General features: G+C 39.5%; 1 protein-coding gene across 1 annotated transcript; it reads left to right on the top strand.

The window, feature by feature from the left end:
• Positions 1-9,455: 9,455 nt before the first annotated feature.
• Positions 9,456-15,814, top strand: LOC115220693 (TAR DNA-binding protein 43). The gene is made up of 4 exons (XM_029790824.2): positions 9,456-10,066; positions 11,699-11,862; positions 12,689-12,829; positions 13,210-15,814. Exons 1-4 carry the CDS (start codon positions 9,829-9,831, stop codon positions 13,852-13,854), a joined length of 1,188 nt encoding a protein of 395 aa, XP_029646684.1. The 5' UTR covers positions 9,456-9,828; the 3' UTR covers positions 13,855-15,814.
• The last annotated feature ends 1,249 nt before the right edge of the window (positions 15,815-17,063 follow it).

Genomic DNA, 17,063 nt, shown 5'->3' with positions numbered 1-17,063 from the left:
GACTGATTAGCCAATCTCGCTAGTAAGTACTCTCATACCATTCTGAAGTAGGCAGTTCCTACTAAACATATACATTCAAGGCAAATATAGGAAGAGAGAGAGAAGAAAATTGATGGAGGAGGAATAGTAGGATTTGATAAGGTAATTAGCTTCATTCTGGCTTGACCATTTGGTTTATCAGTACAAGTATGTATCACATTGTGTAACCATTTGTAAAGATGCTTGGCAGCTGACTGTGACAATCTAGCATTTTCCAGTCATCACAGATATAAATTGTCACTTGATCAGCAAACTTATTGTCTGAATATCAAAGGGCAAATTTTCAATATTTCCGATAACCTTGATGAAACTATCCAAGAAAATAATTAATTACATCCATTTTCATGCACATATATTCTTACACAAGCACACATACATTGTGATAAGTATTTTATATATACACAGACACTTGTGCTATTTTCTTTACATGCTCTCACATTTAATTATACATATATAGTCACATATTTACAACCCTAAATACATGAATAGATTCTTATCTGCACACAAGTATGTATGTGTGTGTACACATGCACATGCACACATATATATGTAGGTATGTATGTAAGTATGTATGAATCTGTATGTATAAATATGTAGAGGAGTAGAAGAACAAACATCAAAATATTGAAATTTATGTGTCTACAAGTATTAATTGCCATGTGATGCAATAATACAGTGACTAAAAGGTCACTGATGTCATATTTAGCTGGTAGGTGAATAAAATTTGTTATCAACCACAGAAAAGGCATTAGTTCAAACTAGTCATCTGTATATCATACTTAAAGCATATATGCTGTTAAAAGCCTTCTAAACTGCAGTATTCATTCTGAGAATAACATCACTTATAGATATATAGTGTTAAAAATAAACACAGAAATATATTAGCAGCAGGCTTGCTTCTGAGTATTTCTTTTTTCATTTGTGCTTCTTCATATATATATATATATATATATATATATATCAGTTCCTCTAATTTTTTGTGTGGAACAGTTGTCCATAGAGGTCACATCTGATGATTTGTTTGAGACTTTGGCTGGTCTTTTGCCATATCCATTTATCTTCCTTTCTTCAACAATGTTTTTCTGCAACAATCTTGATAAGGTGATGCTATGCTGCTCTGTCATCTGCATCTTACTCCCAGCATTTAGGGTTGATGTTGGTGTTCTTCATGCTGTAGACAGGAAAAGGAAACTGAAATAGAAAGGGAGAAGTCAAGCGATAGTGAGAAAGATCAGTGGAACACCATCACTAGATTGAACAAAGACTGGGAGGAGTTTGACTTGACAATCTACATGGACAGGTCAACGTCATCAGAAAATCAAAATGGATGAGGCGGTGTCATCACCACAATGGGTCAACCGTCAGAGCCGAGGATAGTTTCAGCAATGAGCCTGCCAGGGGAAAAATGGTGCTCTTCGTACCAATCGGAGATGAAAGCCATGAAGCAAGCTCGGAACCTCTTAATCAATGGTTGCAGTGGAAAGAAGGTCCGAATTGTTAGCGACAACAAGGCAGTGCTCCTAAAGCTGAAGAGCTTGAACCCCTCCAGTCCCTTACAAGATGGTGATGAAAGAGAAGTTGTTGAATTACTCCACACTCTTCATCAGCAAGAATGCGACCTGATGTTCACGTGGTGCCCCAGTCATCACGGGATTGTAGGGAATGAGCTGGCGGAGGGATCTGAACAAGATCAAGAGGGGACAGATTGGCATTATGCAGCAGCAAAGGTGGCTATCAGACGATTGATAAGAAGCCCTCCAATGCAGCATGAACTGTTGCGAAAGATTTATGGTGAAAGAGAAGAAAAGCTCAATCGTATCAAGGAATGACAGTTGACTCGCCAAGAACAAGTCACGCTTAGCAGATTGTGAAGCGGCCACCATCCGGATTTGAGAAGCTGGCAGCACAAGATTGAAAGAATTGAGGACTCTATTTGCTGCTATTGCAAAATGGGTGAAGAAACGGGAGAACACATGATGTTGGTGTGCCCAGCTATCCATCCGTCGATCCGCAGTCAGCTGATGGACCCTGAGGCAATTGCGAAGGAGGCCAGACTGGCATTCAAGGTGTGGGAGAAATGGCTGAAGATGGTGGAGAAGCAGGTGGTGATTGAGGAGCAGCACTAACCAACTATCCAGCCAGTAGTTGCGAAACAACAACAACAGCAGCAGCAACTCACTAATTGTTGGTGCAAATAACTCTTCAACTCTTTATCGTGGTAGGTGTGTTGTATTTTTATGTGGTGATGGTGGTGGGACTTTGTTGGTGGCATGTATTATAATCACTGTGATGTATTGCTTGCACCAACAGCTGGAGAGTTGCTGCACCTAATGCAAGTGTCAAGCAGTTTAAAATTAAATTACAAGCTTGATGTAAGAACACATTTCTTGGATTGCTTCCTTCAGAAGATAGGCTTTTGTAGCCGAAAAATATAGGTTTTGTGAAAAACTTTTGCATTGTTAGAAGCTTTCTTTATTTCCCTTCTCAGCAGAAATGCTTTATAGTATATCCTCTAGCTATCTAATATTCCAGGTTCAAATCCCACCTGCCAGGAAATGGCAATGGTAAACCACTCCAGTATTCACCCCTAATCTTGTCACAGTAGCCTAGGTTCCAGTAATTTACTTAATGGCAGCAGAGTGGGATGTAGACCTACCCAGGTCATGTAGAGAGTGCTGGAGAAGGTTCCATGCACAGGACCTGCTCAAAAGCAGACTACACTAGACTCAATATATATATATATATACTCATCTGTAGAACTATGCACATTTTTTTCTCTCTTTGTTTTTTTGCCCTCTTAATCCTTTCTGTCAAAGAGCATACGCTCGAAGCGTAAAAGACTGTTCCATTCTTCCTGAGTGTTTAACTAAAACACCTATTTGTTGTTCCCATACCTGTCTTCGTCTTTTGTTTTCAGTAAATTTTGACTATACATACATGCACACACACTCGTATATATATATATATGTGACGCCTGCTGGGTTCAGCTACTCCACATTGATAAGAGGTAAACACATTGAAACTAGTCTGTGGATGTCAGACCAGCAAGGAGAAGCTGCTGACCTCCCCTGTTCGAAGGATATAATGGACGCAGGTTTGTGTGTCACATAGCAAGCTAGAGGCGATGGCCTCTTGGAGCTGATCAACGGCAGCATTCGTCCTATTTTTCTGGACTGCCCTGTTAGCTTGGCAATAACTATTAATATATATATACATATATATATAAATATATATATAATAATAAATATTAGGGAATAAATCCAAATTTACAGGGAAAAATCAGATTTAGGATTGAATCCAATTTTATAGTAAAATATTATATAATATTAATTAGAGACAAAACCACTATTATGCAAATCAAACAAAGAAAGACTTAATCCAATACATAAAAAATTTTATATAAATTAAATAAAATTAAATTTAATTTTATTTAATTTATATAAAATTTTTTATGTATTGGATTAAGTCTTTCTTTGTTTGATTTGCATAATAGTGGTTTTGTCTATAATTAATATTATAAGACCCGGCAAGACTAGTCAGGCCATAACCCGTGGCCCCGACCTGGGACGTAGTCAGTCCTGTGCATACCTTCCTTCTTGTGACACTTATGAAGACCTGTTGAGGCAAGTGAAAATCAAATCAAATCAAAACAAATCAAAATAGATGAACATCAGTGGAATTGTATTCTTTGTGGTACCAGTGCCGGTGGCACACAAGAAAACCACCCAAACGTGGCCGTAACCAGTACCACATCGACTGGCCTCCGTGCTGTGGGCACAACAAACACCATCCGATCGTGGCCGTTCGCCAGCCTCATCTGGCACCTGTGCCGGTGGCACATAAAGACACCATCCGAAGACCCGGCGACGTAGTCAGTCCACCTGTGCATACCTTCCCTCTTATGACACTTGTGAAGACCTGTTGAGGCAAGTGTGTGACACTTGTGAAGACCTGTTGAGGCAAGTGAAAATCAAACCAATGGAATTTGTATCTTTGTGGTTCCAGTACCGGTGGCACACAAGAAAACCATCCGAAGTGGCCGTAGCTGGTACCGCATCGACTGGCCTCCGTGCTGTGGGCACAACAAACACCATCTGATCGTGGCCGTTCGCCAGCCTCACCTGGCACCTGTGTCGGTGGCACATAAAAACACCATCCAAAGACCCGGCGACGTAGTCAGTCCACATGTGCATACCTTCCCTCTTATGACACTTGTGAAGACCTGTTGAGGCAGAGGCAAGTGTGTGACACTTGTGAAGACCTGTTGAGGCAGAGGCAAGTGTGTGACACTTGTGGAGACCTGTTGAGGCAAGTGTGTGACACGCGTGACACTTGTGAAGACCTGTTGAGGCAAGTGAAAATCAAAACAAATCAAAATAGATGAACATCAAGGAATTTGTATCTTTGTGGTTCCAGTACCGGTGGCACACAGAAAAAACCATCGATCGTGGCCGTTCGCCAGCCACATCTGGCACCTGTGTCGGTGGCACATAAAGACACCATCCGAAGACCCGGCGACGTAGACAGTCCACCTGTGCATACCTTCCTTCTTGTGACACTTGTGAAGACCTGTTGAGGCAAGTGACACTTGTGAAGACCTGTTGAGGCAAGTGAAAATCAAATCAAATCAAAACAAATCAAAATAGATGAACATAAATGGAATTTGTATCTTTGTGGTACCAGTGCCGGTGGCACACAAGAAAATCATCCGAACGTGGCCGTAGCCAGTACCGCATAGACTGGCCTCCGTGCTTTGGGGAGTACGTAAAAAACACCATCCGATCGTGGCCGTCCGCCAGCCTCATCTGGCACCTGTGTCGGTGGCACATAAAAACACCATCCGAGCGTGGCCGTCTGCCAGCCTCGTCTGGCACCTGCCAGCCTCATCTGGCACCTGTGTCGGTGGCACATAAAAACACCATCCGAGCGTGGCCGTCTGCCAGCCTCGTCTGGCACCTGTGTCGGTGGTGGCACATAAAAACACCATCCGAGCGTGGCCGTTCGCCAGCCTCGTCTGGCACCTGTGTCGGTGGCACATAAAATCACCCACTACACTCTCGGAGTGGTTGGCGTTAGGAAGGGCATCCAGCTGTAGAAACACTGCCAGATTGACTGGCCTGGTGCAGCCTTCGGCTCCCCAGACCCCAGTTGAACCGTCCAACCCATGCTAGCATGGAAAACGGACGCTAAATGATGATGTGATGATGATGATGATATATATAATTAATATATATATATATATATATATAATATATAATATATATATTTATCTCAAAATGTCTGGGCTCAAAATGTCTGGTAGTGTCGGCTATAGCCTAGTCACCAGTATAGTTAATCAGGTGATACACAAAGGAGTCATACCCAATGACTGGTGTAGCAGCATCATAGTCAACAGCTACAAAGGTAGTAAAGGTGACGCCCTAGATACAAATAACTACAGAGGTATCAAGCTGTTAGATCAGGTGATGAAGGTTATGGAGAGGGTCATAGCCCAACTAATTAGAGAGAGAGTTAGTTTAGATGAGATGCAGTTTGGGTTTGTGCCAGGGAAAAGTACTACTGATGCTATATTCCTGGTAAGGCAGCTGCAGGAGAAATACCTAGCCAAAGATAAGCCCCTGTACCTGGCTTTTGTTGACATGGAGAAAGCCTTCGACAGGGTCCCCCGATCCCTTATCTGGTGGGCAATGAGGAAACTAGGGATAGATGAATGGTTAGTGAGAGCTGTACGGGCCATGTATAGGGACGCTGTTAGTAGGGTGAGGGTTGGAAACGAGTACAGTGAAGAATTCCGGGTAGAGGTAGGGGTCCACCAAGGCTCAGTACTCAGCCCCCTCCTATTTATCATAGTCCTCCAGGCAATAACGGAGGAATTCAAGACAGGATGCCCTTGGAAGTTCCTCTATGCTGATGACCTTGCTCTAATTGCTGAGTCGCTATCAGAACTGGAGGAGAAGTTTCAGGTGTGGAAACAAGGATTAGAATCGAAGAGCCTCAGAGTCAATCTAGCTAAAACCAAAGTCGTAATCAGTAGGAAGGTAGACAAATCACAAACGCCTTCAGGTAGATGGCCCTGCTCGATCTGTAGAAAAGGTGTAGGTAGAAACTCTATAAGATGCACCAAGTGTAAGCTATGGACACATAAGAGGTGCAGCAATGTCAAAGGAAGGCTAACTAGGAAGATGGTTTTTGTATGTGGCAGATGCTCAGGAACAATAAACACTGAAAATGCTCTGAGACCAACTTCCGTCACTTTCCAGGGAGAAAAACTAGAAATAGTTGATAGTTTCCGTTACCTAGGTGACCAAGTCAGCAGCGGGGGCGGGTGTGCTGAAAGTGTAACTGCTAGAGTAAGAATAGCTTGGGCAAAATTCAGAGAGCTCTTACCTTTGCTGGTGACAAAAGGCCTCTCGCACAGAGTGAAAGGCAGACTGTATGATGCGTGTGTACGAACAGCCATGCTACATGGCAGTGAAACATGGGCCGTGACTGCTGAGGATATGCGTAAGCTCGCAAGAAATGAAGCCACTATGCTCCGATGGATGTGTAATGTCATACTCATACTCGGCAGAGTGTAAGTACCTTGAGAGAAAAGCTGGACCTAAGAAGCATCAGTTGTGGTGTGCAAGAGAGACGTTTGCGCTGGTATGGTCATGTGGAGAGAATGGATGAAGATAGATGTGTGAAAAGGTGCCACACCCTAGCGGTTGAGGGAACCTGTGGAAGAGGCAGACCCAGGAAAACCTGGGATGAGATGGTGAAGCACGACCTTCGAACTTTAGGTCTCACTGAGGAAATGACTAGAGACCGAGACCTCTGGAAGTGTGCTGTGCGCGAGAAGACCCGGCAGGATAAGTGAGTCCATAACCCGTGGCCTTCTACATGGGATGGAGCCAGCCTACGTATGCATACCTTCCCTTCTTGGGACACAAAACTCTACTTGTGAAGACCTGTTGAGGCAAGTGAGGATCAGAATCGATATCGATCAATGGAAATTGCAGATGTGTTACCAGTGCCGGTGGCATGTCGAAACTCTACTTGTGAAGACCCGTTGAGGCAAGTGAGGATCAGAATCGAAATCGATCAATGGAAATTGCAGATGTGTTACCAGTGCCGGTGGCATGTAAGAGAACCTTCCGTTTCGCAACCGTTGCCAGCACCGCCCCGTTTCGTGTCCGTTGCCAGCCTCGCCTGGCCCTCGTGTCGGTGGCACATAAAAAGCACCATCCGTTCGTGGCCGTTTGCCAGCTCTGTCTGGCACCTGTGCGGGTGGCATGTAAAAAGCACCCACTACACTCACGGAGTGGTTGGCGTTAGGAAGGGCATCCAGCCATAGAAACACTGCCAGATTTGACTGGGCCTGATGAAGCCTTCTGGCTTCCCAGACCCCTGTAGAACCGTCCAACCCATGCTAGCATGGAAAGCGGATGCTAAACGATGATGATGATATATATATATACATATATATATGTGCGTGTATGAATATACAGATACAATACCAATATTCCACTGAACTTTTTAATAATTCGTTCTGGAATCTATCTTTAACATTTTCTTGAGAATGTATATTGATGTTGGAATCTTTTGTGCCCAATATTTTAAGGAACTTGTTAAACTTTTTTATGTCCTTAACATGTCCTTGTTACCAAAGACTGTATATATGTATTTGTAGCATTTTGTGACAGCCAATGATTAACACAACCAAACTTTTTTCATGTTACTTTTGACAATCTTTTTCTAAAGAGTGAAACCGGTAAAGTAAATAAACATCTTTTAAATTGCATTTTCAAACCTTCTTTCGTATATATATATATATATTATATATGAAGCGTTTTCACTCGGGTGACTCAAACTAATAGGTGTGTGTTCTGAGTACTCAAATGTCAAATAGGTAAAAATTAGGGAATAGCGTAGATAAAGAGTTCAGGCTACATATATTTCACAGCTAGTGGAACCTCAGTAGAGGGTAGACAGCATACTTCAGACCAAGGATACCTTGATTATATGAAGTTTACATTGTCGTTAGGAGATTCCATGTTAACTTGTTGGAGATTTGATCGAAATGTAGAAACAATTCACAACCTTCTGCGCCAATAAACCACTGTTGTTCATGAAAGTTGTTTTTTATATTTTCGATGGATTGCTTGAAGCTTACTAACTTCCTACACCTTGATCCTCGGATCTTACCTTTACATATTTATCTATATGTGTGTGTGTGTCATATATTTACAAAAGCATATACATATGTGTATATGCATGTGTTTATAAACATACACATAAATTCACATAATTGATGTAAATATATATATATATATGCGTGTGTATGTTTGTGTGTCTGTGTTTGTCCTCCGAGCATTGCTTGACAACCGATGCTGGTGTGTTTACGTCCCCGTTACTTAGCGGTTCGGCAAAAAGAGACCGATAGTATAAGTACTGGGCTTACAAAAGAATGAGTCCCGGGGTCGAGTTGCTCGATTAAAGGCGGTGCTCCAGCATGGCCCGCAGTCAAATGACTGAAACAAGTAAAAAGAGTATGTATCCAGATGTATGTTTACATACACACACACACGAGTACCGCTGGCGATTATTTTCCCTCTGTCTTCCCTTCTCGGGATCTTTCCTTCTCTTATGCTTCCGACGAAGAGCTCCGCTCGAAATGTTAAACACTCCTTCTTCCCTGAGCGTCCAATAATACTATATTTGTTCCACGTCCTCGCGTTGCTGTGTTTTTTTGGTGTTTTCTTGTTTGGATTAACTTTATATATATATATAAATCTTTATATATAAAAGTGAAGCTGTGTGTCTGTCTCCTACGATTTAGATTCCTAACTACTCCCACATTTTGCGGTGCAGTTTAACCAAAACCGGGTATCTTATAGTCGTGATTCATATCGAGCCCTTCTGGGTATTAGCGCGCGTCTACGATGAGTCTACAATTTAAAAAAAAATTTACCATCATTTTTTCCATTTTAATGCATTTTTCGCTATTATATAAGGGAAGTAACTCTCTAAAAATGTCTACGATGAGTCAACGATTTTTAAAAAAAATTACCATCATTTTTTTTTCCATTTTTAATGCATTTGTTTGCTATTTTTTGGCTATAACTCTCTAGAAATGCTTATATAGTTATTTCCCTTACAAATCCGAGCAACGCCGGGCGATACTGCTAGTATATATATATATATATATATAGAGAGAGAGAGAGAGAGAGAGAGACACACACACACAAATGTATATACATGTATATTCATTGTACTGACATTTACACACACACGCACACACATACATATACATATGTATAATATCCTTCCTCCCTCCCCTCCCCCTCCCGCCGCCGCCGTTGCCTCCTCTGCCTCTCGCTTTATTTTCAACGAAGTCTCGTTGGCCCGTTATTTCGTGTCTCCTCCTCCTCCTCCACTTCTTCCCAGAAGGCCATTGGGGAAGAGACGCCATAGTGCTTTCCTGTTGTGCGGTTGTGTGCTAGAGTGAACGAGGAAATCGGAAGGGAGTGAGAGTGTGCTTTGCTCTGATACATTTATTTCATTCTCGGGACCCTTTTTTGTTGAAACAACCTCCTTTCAAAAACAACAACGATTTCTCGTTATCCTTCGTTTATTTCCCTGTAGACTTTATCGCTCACTATTTAACACCTATTTCTAGCATTTTCTCTTCTCCGCTTCTCTCCCCGAGATACAAAACTCTTATATCTTCTCTCTTTTTATTATTCTTTTTCCCCGTTTTATTCACCCCCCGACACACTACACTACACTACAACAATTATTTCTGCAATGAGTCAATACATCCAAGTTGCCGAGGACGAGAATTCGGAGCTGATCGAGATCCCCATCGAGCTGGATGGTACTCTCTTGCTGAGCACCCTCTCTGCCCAGTTCCCCGGCGCTTGTGGTCTCAAGTACCGCAACCCCAACACATGTGCAGTGCGCGGGATTCGACTCAGCCTCGGACAGTTGTATCCTCCCGAAGACGGATGGGAAGATCGTGTTTACTTCAGTGTCTTTCCAAAAGGTAAGTTAACTTGACCAACCTCATCTCTGAAAAACCATTTTATCATCTTTAAAACTCATTCTATACAATTTTAAATGCTGGAAATCCTTGGCAGCACCACACTGGGATATTTCCTTATATTTCCTATGCGCTTTGATGATCAGTTTTATATTATATTGCTCCTTTTTCCTATATATATACCAGAAACCACCCTATATATATATATATATATATATATATAATATATATATTATATTGCTCCTTTTTCCTATATATATATATATATATATACCAGAAACCACCCTATATATATATTATATTGCTCCTTTTTCCTATATATATATATATACATATATATATATATCTCAGAAACCACCCTATATATTATATTGCTCCTTTTTCGTATATATACACACATATATTATATATGAAGCGTTTTCACTCGGGTGACTCAAACTAAGAGGTGTGTGTGTGTTCTGAGGACTCAAATGTCAAATAGGTTAAAATTAGGAAATAATCTTGTACCTAAGTTAATTGTAATTTTGTTTTAAAGTATTCAAATTGATATTTGCCTAAAAATAGTTACAATTTACTTTTGTAAATATTCCTGTACTTAATTAATTAATATTCGCCCCTTTTCAAAGTATTCTCTGCTCTTATTTTGATATGTAGTATATATCAATATAATATATACTATAATATATTATATACTGTTCCTGATTCTGTGAATTGCCGCATTTTTCCTTTTAACCTCTGACTTTATAAAACTGCAGCCTTTTTTATTTCTCTTATCACCTGGAAACCTAAAAAAAAACAAAACCTGTTGCTAGTCCGTTGATAACCATGAAATAGGTTTTTTTTATTTGTATATATATATGTTGGTTTATTACATAAAGAGTAAACAGCTTTCTCTTTTCCATATTACACTGGATGTAATGAAAATTTTTGTTTGTGTTAAAAAAAAAAAAAAAGGAGGGAGGCGAGGAGAATAAATTTTCGGCTGAAAACGCTTTTCTCGAAATCACCATCTTATAAATAATGAAAGTGTGTAAATCCTTTGGTACTTTGCGAGAGGGGAGGACCAGGATTAGTGTTTATGCCCTTAAAAGGGTATCGTGTTTCTTCTTAAAGATGATGAAAAGTATTCACTTGAAACTGGAAATTGGGTCGCTGTGTGTGAGATATCGAAAGGCAAGACACAGTCACTTCACAAAGGGAAACAATATATCCGCCATATTGCTACATGTTCGGCACTAAACAGGATTTTTTTTTCCTGCCTTACCGTTCATCCTAGTATCTTTTATATCTAAGTTTAATCGGTTCGTCCGTATCCTAATCCATTCCTTTATTACACGTGTATATAATAAGGAGTGGTGTACGCTTGTGAAATTCACTTTGCAATAGAAATAATCCCCTGGCAATTGACCTGTGTTGCTAATTGCAGTCGGCGATGCCCCCACCCCCCAACGACACATGCGCGCGCACACATATCAGCAGCAAATACAGTTTCCAGATAATTGCTCACCCCCCCCCCCTGCTCCGTTTCTGTGTACGGTATTGTTGTTGTTTGGTGTTGTTGTGTTGCCATGGAGTAGTATTTTCCCTTTCAAGGCTGACGAGTATTAATTATTATTATGTTGTGTTATTGTGCAGATAACAAGAGGAAGAGTGATGATGGCATGGACAGCGGAGCCATCAAAGCCAAGAGAGTCAACAAAAAGTGTAGCGACCTTATTGTGTTGGGCCTACCTTGGAAAAGTACTGAAGAAGATCTGAGACAATATTTTTCACAGTTTGGTGAACTGTTAATGGTGCAGGTAAAGTTAATATCTCTTCTTCTACATATTTAATCTCCGTAATGGTGTCGGGCTATAAATGAATTTTAATACTTTGCTTAATTATTGATCCTGGGAGGGAAAATGTGTGTATATGATAAAATAGAAATACCAGGATTTTAACTCTTTTTTTTCTTTGTTTCACACCTTGCAAAGGTGTGGCGTTCTATTTTGGAACAATAGTGAGGTTTTTTTTTTTTAACGGGATATACAGTGTTTGTCACCTCGAGGATTTGACCTAACTCTCTTACTGACCAGTGGTGATCCTCGACTCGTATTCGGAAGACCGGTATTTTGAACTGCTTAGTCTCGAGAACGCCATAAGAAATTGTTTGACCAGTGAAAATGATTGTGAAGTCTTATTTCTTGCTCTCTTCTTCCAGAATGGGACTCGGACACGAGTTAGCTGTTTTGTTGATGCTCTCATTTTAATGAGTGTTGTCGACATGAACATTCAGAGACTTATGGAGTACTGTCGGCTGTAACTATTCCACTACTTTTATTCATACGGGCTGGGATGACGAGTGGTATGTCTAAATGTTTATCTAAGACATTACGTCTTTCAGAAAGTAGGCGAATTCAATCATGGAAATGATTTCCTGTTGCAAATCCAGTTTTTAAAACTCCTGCTAGTGGAGTCCACCTTCCTTCCCACTCTGCCAATAGTGGCAAATAAATAAATGGGCTAAGTGGTAATGCTTTGCTGTGAAAGAGAATAGTTTTGAGGTTAAGAAATAATTAAGTTGTTTCAAATGTTATATTTTTTAATATATTAGATTTTTCTATTTTCTCGTCGTATAATTTACAGGTTAAAAAAGACTTGAAAACTGGGCAGTCAAAGGGCTTTGGTTTTGTTCGATTCCAAGATTATGAATCGCAATTAAAATGTATCAACCAAAGACACATGATTGACGGGCGTTGGTGTGATGTGAGGATTCCAAACTCCAGGGTAAAATGTTCTTTCTCACTAAAAACCTTTGTTATACATTTCTTTGTACTTCCATTTTGTCAGCTAGCTCTCTCTCTCTCTCTCTCTCTCTCTAGTTTGTGAGCCAATAGCACCACTCCATATTTTATTAACGATAGGACTTGGTTTTGGTGTGAAAGTATTTCTTTTAAAATATTGTAATGGCAAACCATGTTTATAATGGAAAGAAAGTCTTGACTATTAATTTCTGCCAACAAGAGCATTAAAACTTGTAAACTTATCTGTACCTAGACACGAGATATTCTTCCTTAAAAATTTGATCTTGTCTTTCGTATATTTCTACTATTTATACTGTTGTGTTCACTTGTATTTATGTGCATCATTTCGTTTTCTGTTTCTAGGATGGTAGTCAACAGCAAGTAAACAGTAAAGTGTTTGTTGGCCGGTGTACAGAAGACATGACCGAAGATGACCTTCTCACTTACTTCTCTAAATATGGTGAAGTCATTGATGTCTTTATCCCCAAACCATTCCGGGCGTTCGCATTTGTTACATTCACTGATCCTGATATTGCTCAAGCTTTGTGTGGCGAAGACCACATTGTGAAGAATGTCAGCGTTCATGTGAGCAGTGCACTGCCGAAACCTGCAGATAAACACAATAGCGGCAACTCTGGCAACTGGGATAGGCGTGGTCCTCAAGGCAACTATAATCAAGGTTATGGACAGGGTGGGTGGAATCAGGGAAACCGCAATAGTAATGGCAATATGAATGGACCCCCGATGAATTTTGGCAACTTTCAGATAAATCCAGCAATGTTGGCAGCTGCTCAGGCCATGCTTAGTGGGCCTGGGGGGTGGGGGCCATTAGGAATGGGACAAGGTGGAGGGGGAGAGTCTAACAGTCAAAATAGCAACCAAAGCTTTGGTAGTATTGGTAGTGGTCCCAATAACAATTATTTGGGTTGGGGTGGCCCAGCAGAAAATGGTCAAGGGCATTCAGCAAATTGGGGGGGTTCACTATCAAAATCTGGTGGATGGAATTAACGGCTGATCATTGTTTGCAATGCATTTTAATATATTTTTTCCTCCATCTTTTTGTCTTTTCTTCACTCAGTCCCATTCATACCTGATTCACTGTTCTTTAGCAGTTGTCACGTTCCTTTTTGATCTTGTCAAATTTGCCATAAGTCAAGGTCTTTTCATTTAATCACTCTCAGTCCAGTTTCCTAATTTTCAGTGTGTATGCAAGTGTATATATGTTCATATATGTATTATATATGTATATTTATATATGATGTATACACACTGAAAATTTATTACCTGGGCTGTCATCTTATTTTGATATTTCCCCCTCCCCTCTCCTTTCTTTCCCCTCTTCATACTTTTGTTATACACGTTTGTTGAATGTTGTGAGTGATCTGTCATACTTCACTTTCCCATAACTGCCGACCAACTTTAGACAGCAGCACTTTTAGAACAGTCCCTCTATATACATCTATATATCTTGCATTTTCACTTGATTCAGTGCAATTTTGTATTGTTGAGTGAAAATTTTGTGCAGCTTTACTTTGAAGAGAGACATTGTGAACTGTCTAAATTGTCTCCCCTTACCCTATACATTCCTTCTTCGTTTCCTTCATTTCGCTCTTGGATGAGCTGCTTTCTATCATTTCATCTACTCATTCTTTTTTTTTCTTTTCTGCTCAGTAATGTGACTCTCCTAGAAATTCCACTAAAATATACTTTCATCTCCCTCCCCCCCTCATCGTTTGATTTTTCTGCTGCTGTATTGCCTGAAAAGAATCCCTTACTGACTTTTCTTTTCCATATCTCCTATTTGTAAACATTTCCCTTTATTTTTTTTTTCTTTCTTTTGAATGAGTGTTAGCTTTGGTCTGGGTCAGTGAAGATCATTTTAGTTGTGTGGTGGGTGACCATTGGTAATATGTAAATAGTTGCCAGTCGTTTGGATTGCACGCACGGACTGATGCACGCATGACAGATGTGAACGAACTGAATCAACTTTGTTGAATGGGTGACGGATGTCTCCTTTTTTTGCGTGTTGAATGGGAGCTGATCTGTAGAGAAAGTAAATAAATATAAAATGCATGAAGGTCTTGTGTTTTGTGGCAGTTGAGAGAGTTTGCTCTTTGTTGCAGGGGCTGGGCAAGAATACAAAGAAAATTGTGTATTTAGTTGAATGTCTGGGACTTGTTTAAAAATGAAACAGGTTCAAGTATCGGTAAAATTGCATTTTTTTTTTTCGTCCCACTCCACAGCAAACTGCCCTTTATGCTTGGCATCATAATGATTATAAGAGATGATTGTTACAATTGTTTTGTGAAAATTTATAGTGTTTAGGGTAATGTTCATATTAAAATCAATTTGGCAAATTGTTCAGATGAGTTTAAAGATACCCTGTTGGGAGATTTCAGATCCCATTTGGATTGTAGCATTTAAAAAAAAAAAAAGTTTCATTTTCAAGTAATGAGAAATGGGTATGAACACTAGTGATGCTGCATTATACCAATAATAGTGGAAAATTACTGACTTTCATACTTTTAGAATTCCAATTGATTTACCCTCCCAATATACTTTGTCATTCCAACTGAGTAATTTTCATATTGCATTTTTTTTTTAATATTTCAAATGACTCGACATGGGTTCTTCACCCAGCAACAGAACCCTGATTGCCATGGTTCATCAGCATTTCAACTGGTGGAGAGGGACGTATCAAGTGATACCTATTTCGACGTAATGATGACGAAACTGTTTTTCTTCACAGCGAAATTCAACAATTTCCTCCATTACGGTGCCTGTTTCTTCAGCTACGTGCACTGCTGCCCTAAAACAGCTGCTGCTGTCTGCAACCTGTCTGTGATAACATAGTTGGCTATTTGTAAACACCTTTTTTTATTTTTATGAAAAAAAAAACCAAAAAAAACTGACATTTAATACAGTGCCATTGACTGTATCTCAGGGATAAATTTAGATGTTGGCCTTTCATATTTTTTTATTTTTTTTTAAATTTTAAATAGCATTTTTTAAGGTGTTGAAATTTACTTTACATATTTCTGCAATTTTCTCCTTCCCCTATGCCTTTTGGAAGCCACACAGTGAGAAACTTCTTGTTAGTGCTTGTTTCTCTTTCAGATATATCACACTCTTGGAAAAGGTAAGTAATCAAATCCGGTTTGGTTATTTCAAACCATATTAGCTATGCCATATATGGGGTCAATAGTAGCAGTTTTTTATTCTTGTACAATTATATAGTAATGGTGTTCTCATTGCTTAATATAGTTAGGTTTGCTTTTTGCACTTGCATTAATATTAAAATTGCCACTACTATTAAATAACAATTCTGTGCATTATCAAATATCTTTTGCACACAAGAGAAACCTGTCTCCCTGAATTCAATTTGTGCTTTGCATTGAATTGCTGTCGATCTGACATATGGATGGCAGTGTTGCATAGGTTATGACAGCTGCAGTATCCAATTTTAACTTAATGGTTAGCATCAACCTATATTTCTAACCAAAATACACCCCTTTAGTCTTATAAGCTGTAAAATTGTGAATTTAGGCTGGTTTCATTAAACTCTTACCGATTAACATTTTGTGATACTCAGATCACAATTTAACAAAGGTTCTTATCCAAATCTATTGAAAATCTGATTACAGATAAATAGTACATTAAACAAAATATAAAGTTAAATGGGTTTTTTTTAAACATCCACCATAGAAAAGGAGTTACTAGCTAACATTTGAGTATACCACAAAATTTTAATATAGAAGTGTTGGAATTTTTCAAGAAAGCTAGACAATGAAATGTCATCAGCTACAGGATTCAGTGTGAATTATCAAACTGTTGCACACCTAACAAGCAGATTAAAAAAATGTAAAGTGTGGGAGAGCAAAAATCTTTTTCCCTCTGTTCTGCATTATAATTTTGCTTCTGCAGTAGTTCCTGCAAGCAGAGAGATCTAATGCTTTCATTTGCCTAGAACATGGCTAGGTTTAGTCTCTTACTAAAAGCTAAGGAAAGCAGTTTTCATATTCTTGCTACATTCAGGTGCAATTTTTTTTTTATTCATTGCTATCCTAACTTGTCAGAATTGTTTTACTTTCAGAAATTGAAATATCTGATTCATAATCATGCACGTGGTTTATGGCCACTGTTTATTTTGCTGGAGGCCATCTTTTGAAAATCCTTTGGCTTCAAACTCAATGCTTGATACGATACTGGTATTTTCT

This window comes from Octopus sinensis, linkage group LG17, assembly GCF_006345805.1.
Source record: "Octopus sinensis linkage group LG17, ASM634580v1, whole genome shotgun sequence".
NCBI lineage: Eukaryota > Metazoa > Mollusca > Cephalopoda > Octopoda > Octopodidae > Octopus > Octopus sinensis.
The sequence above is the reverse complement of the archived record's forward strand: the minus strand, read 5'-3'. Positions and strand labels throughout refer to the sequence as shown.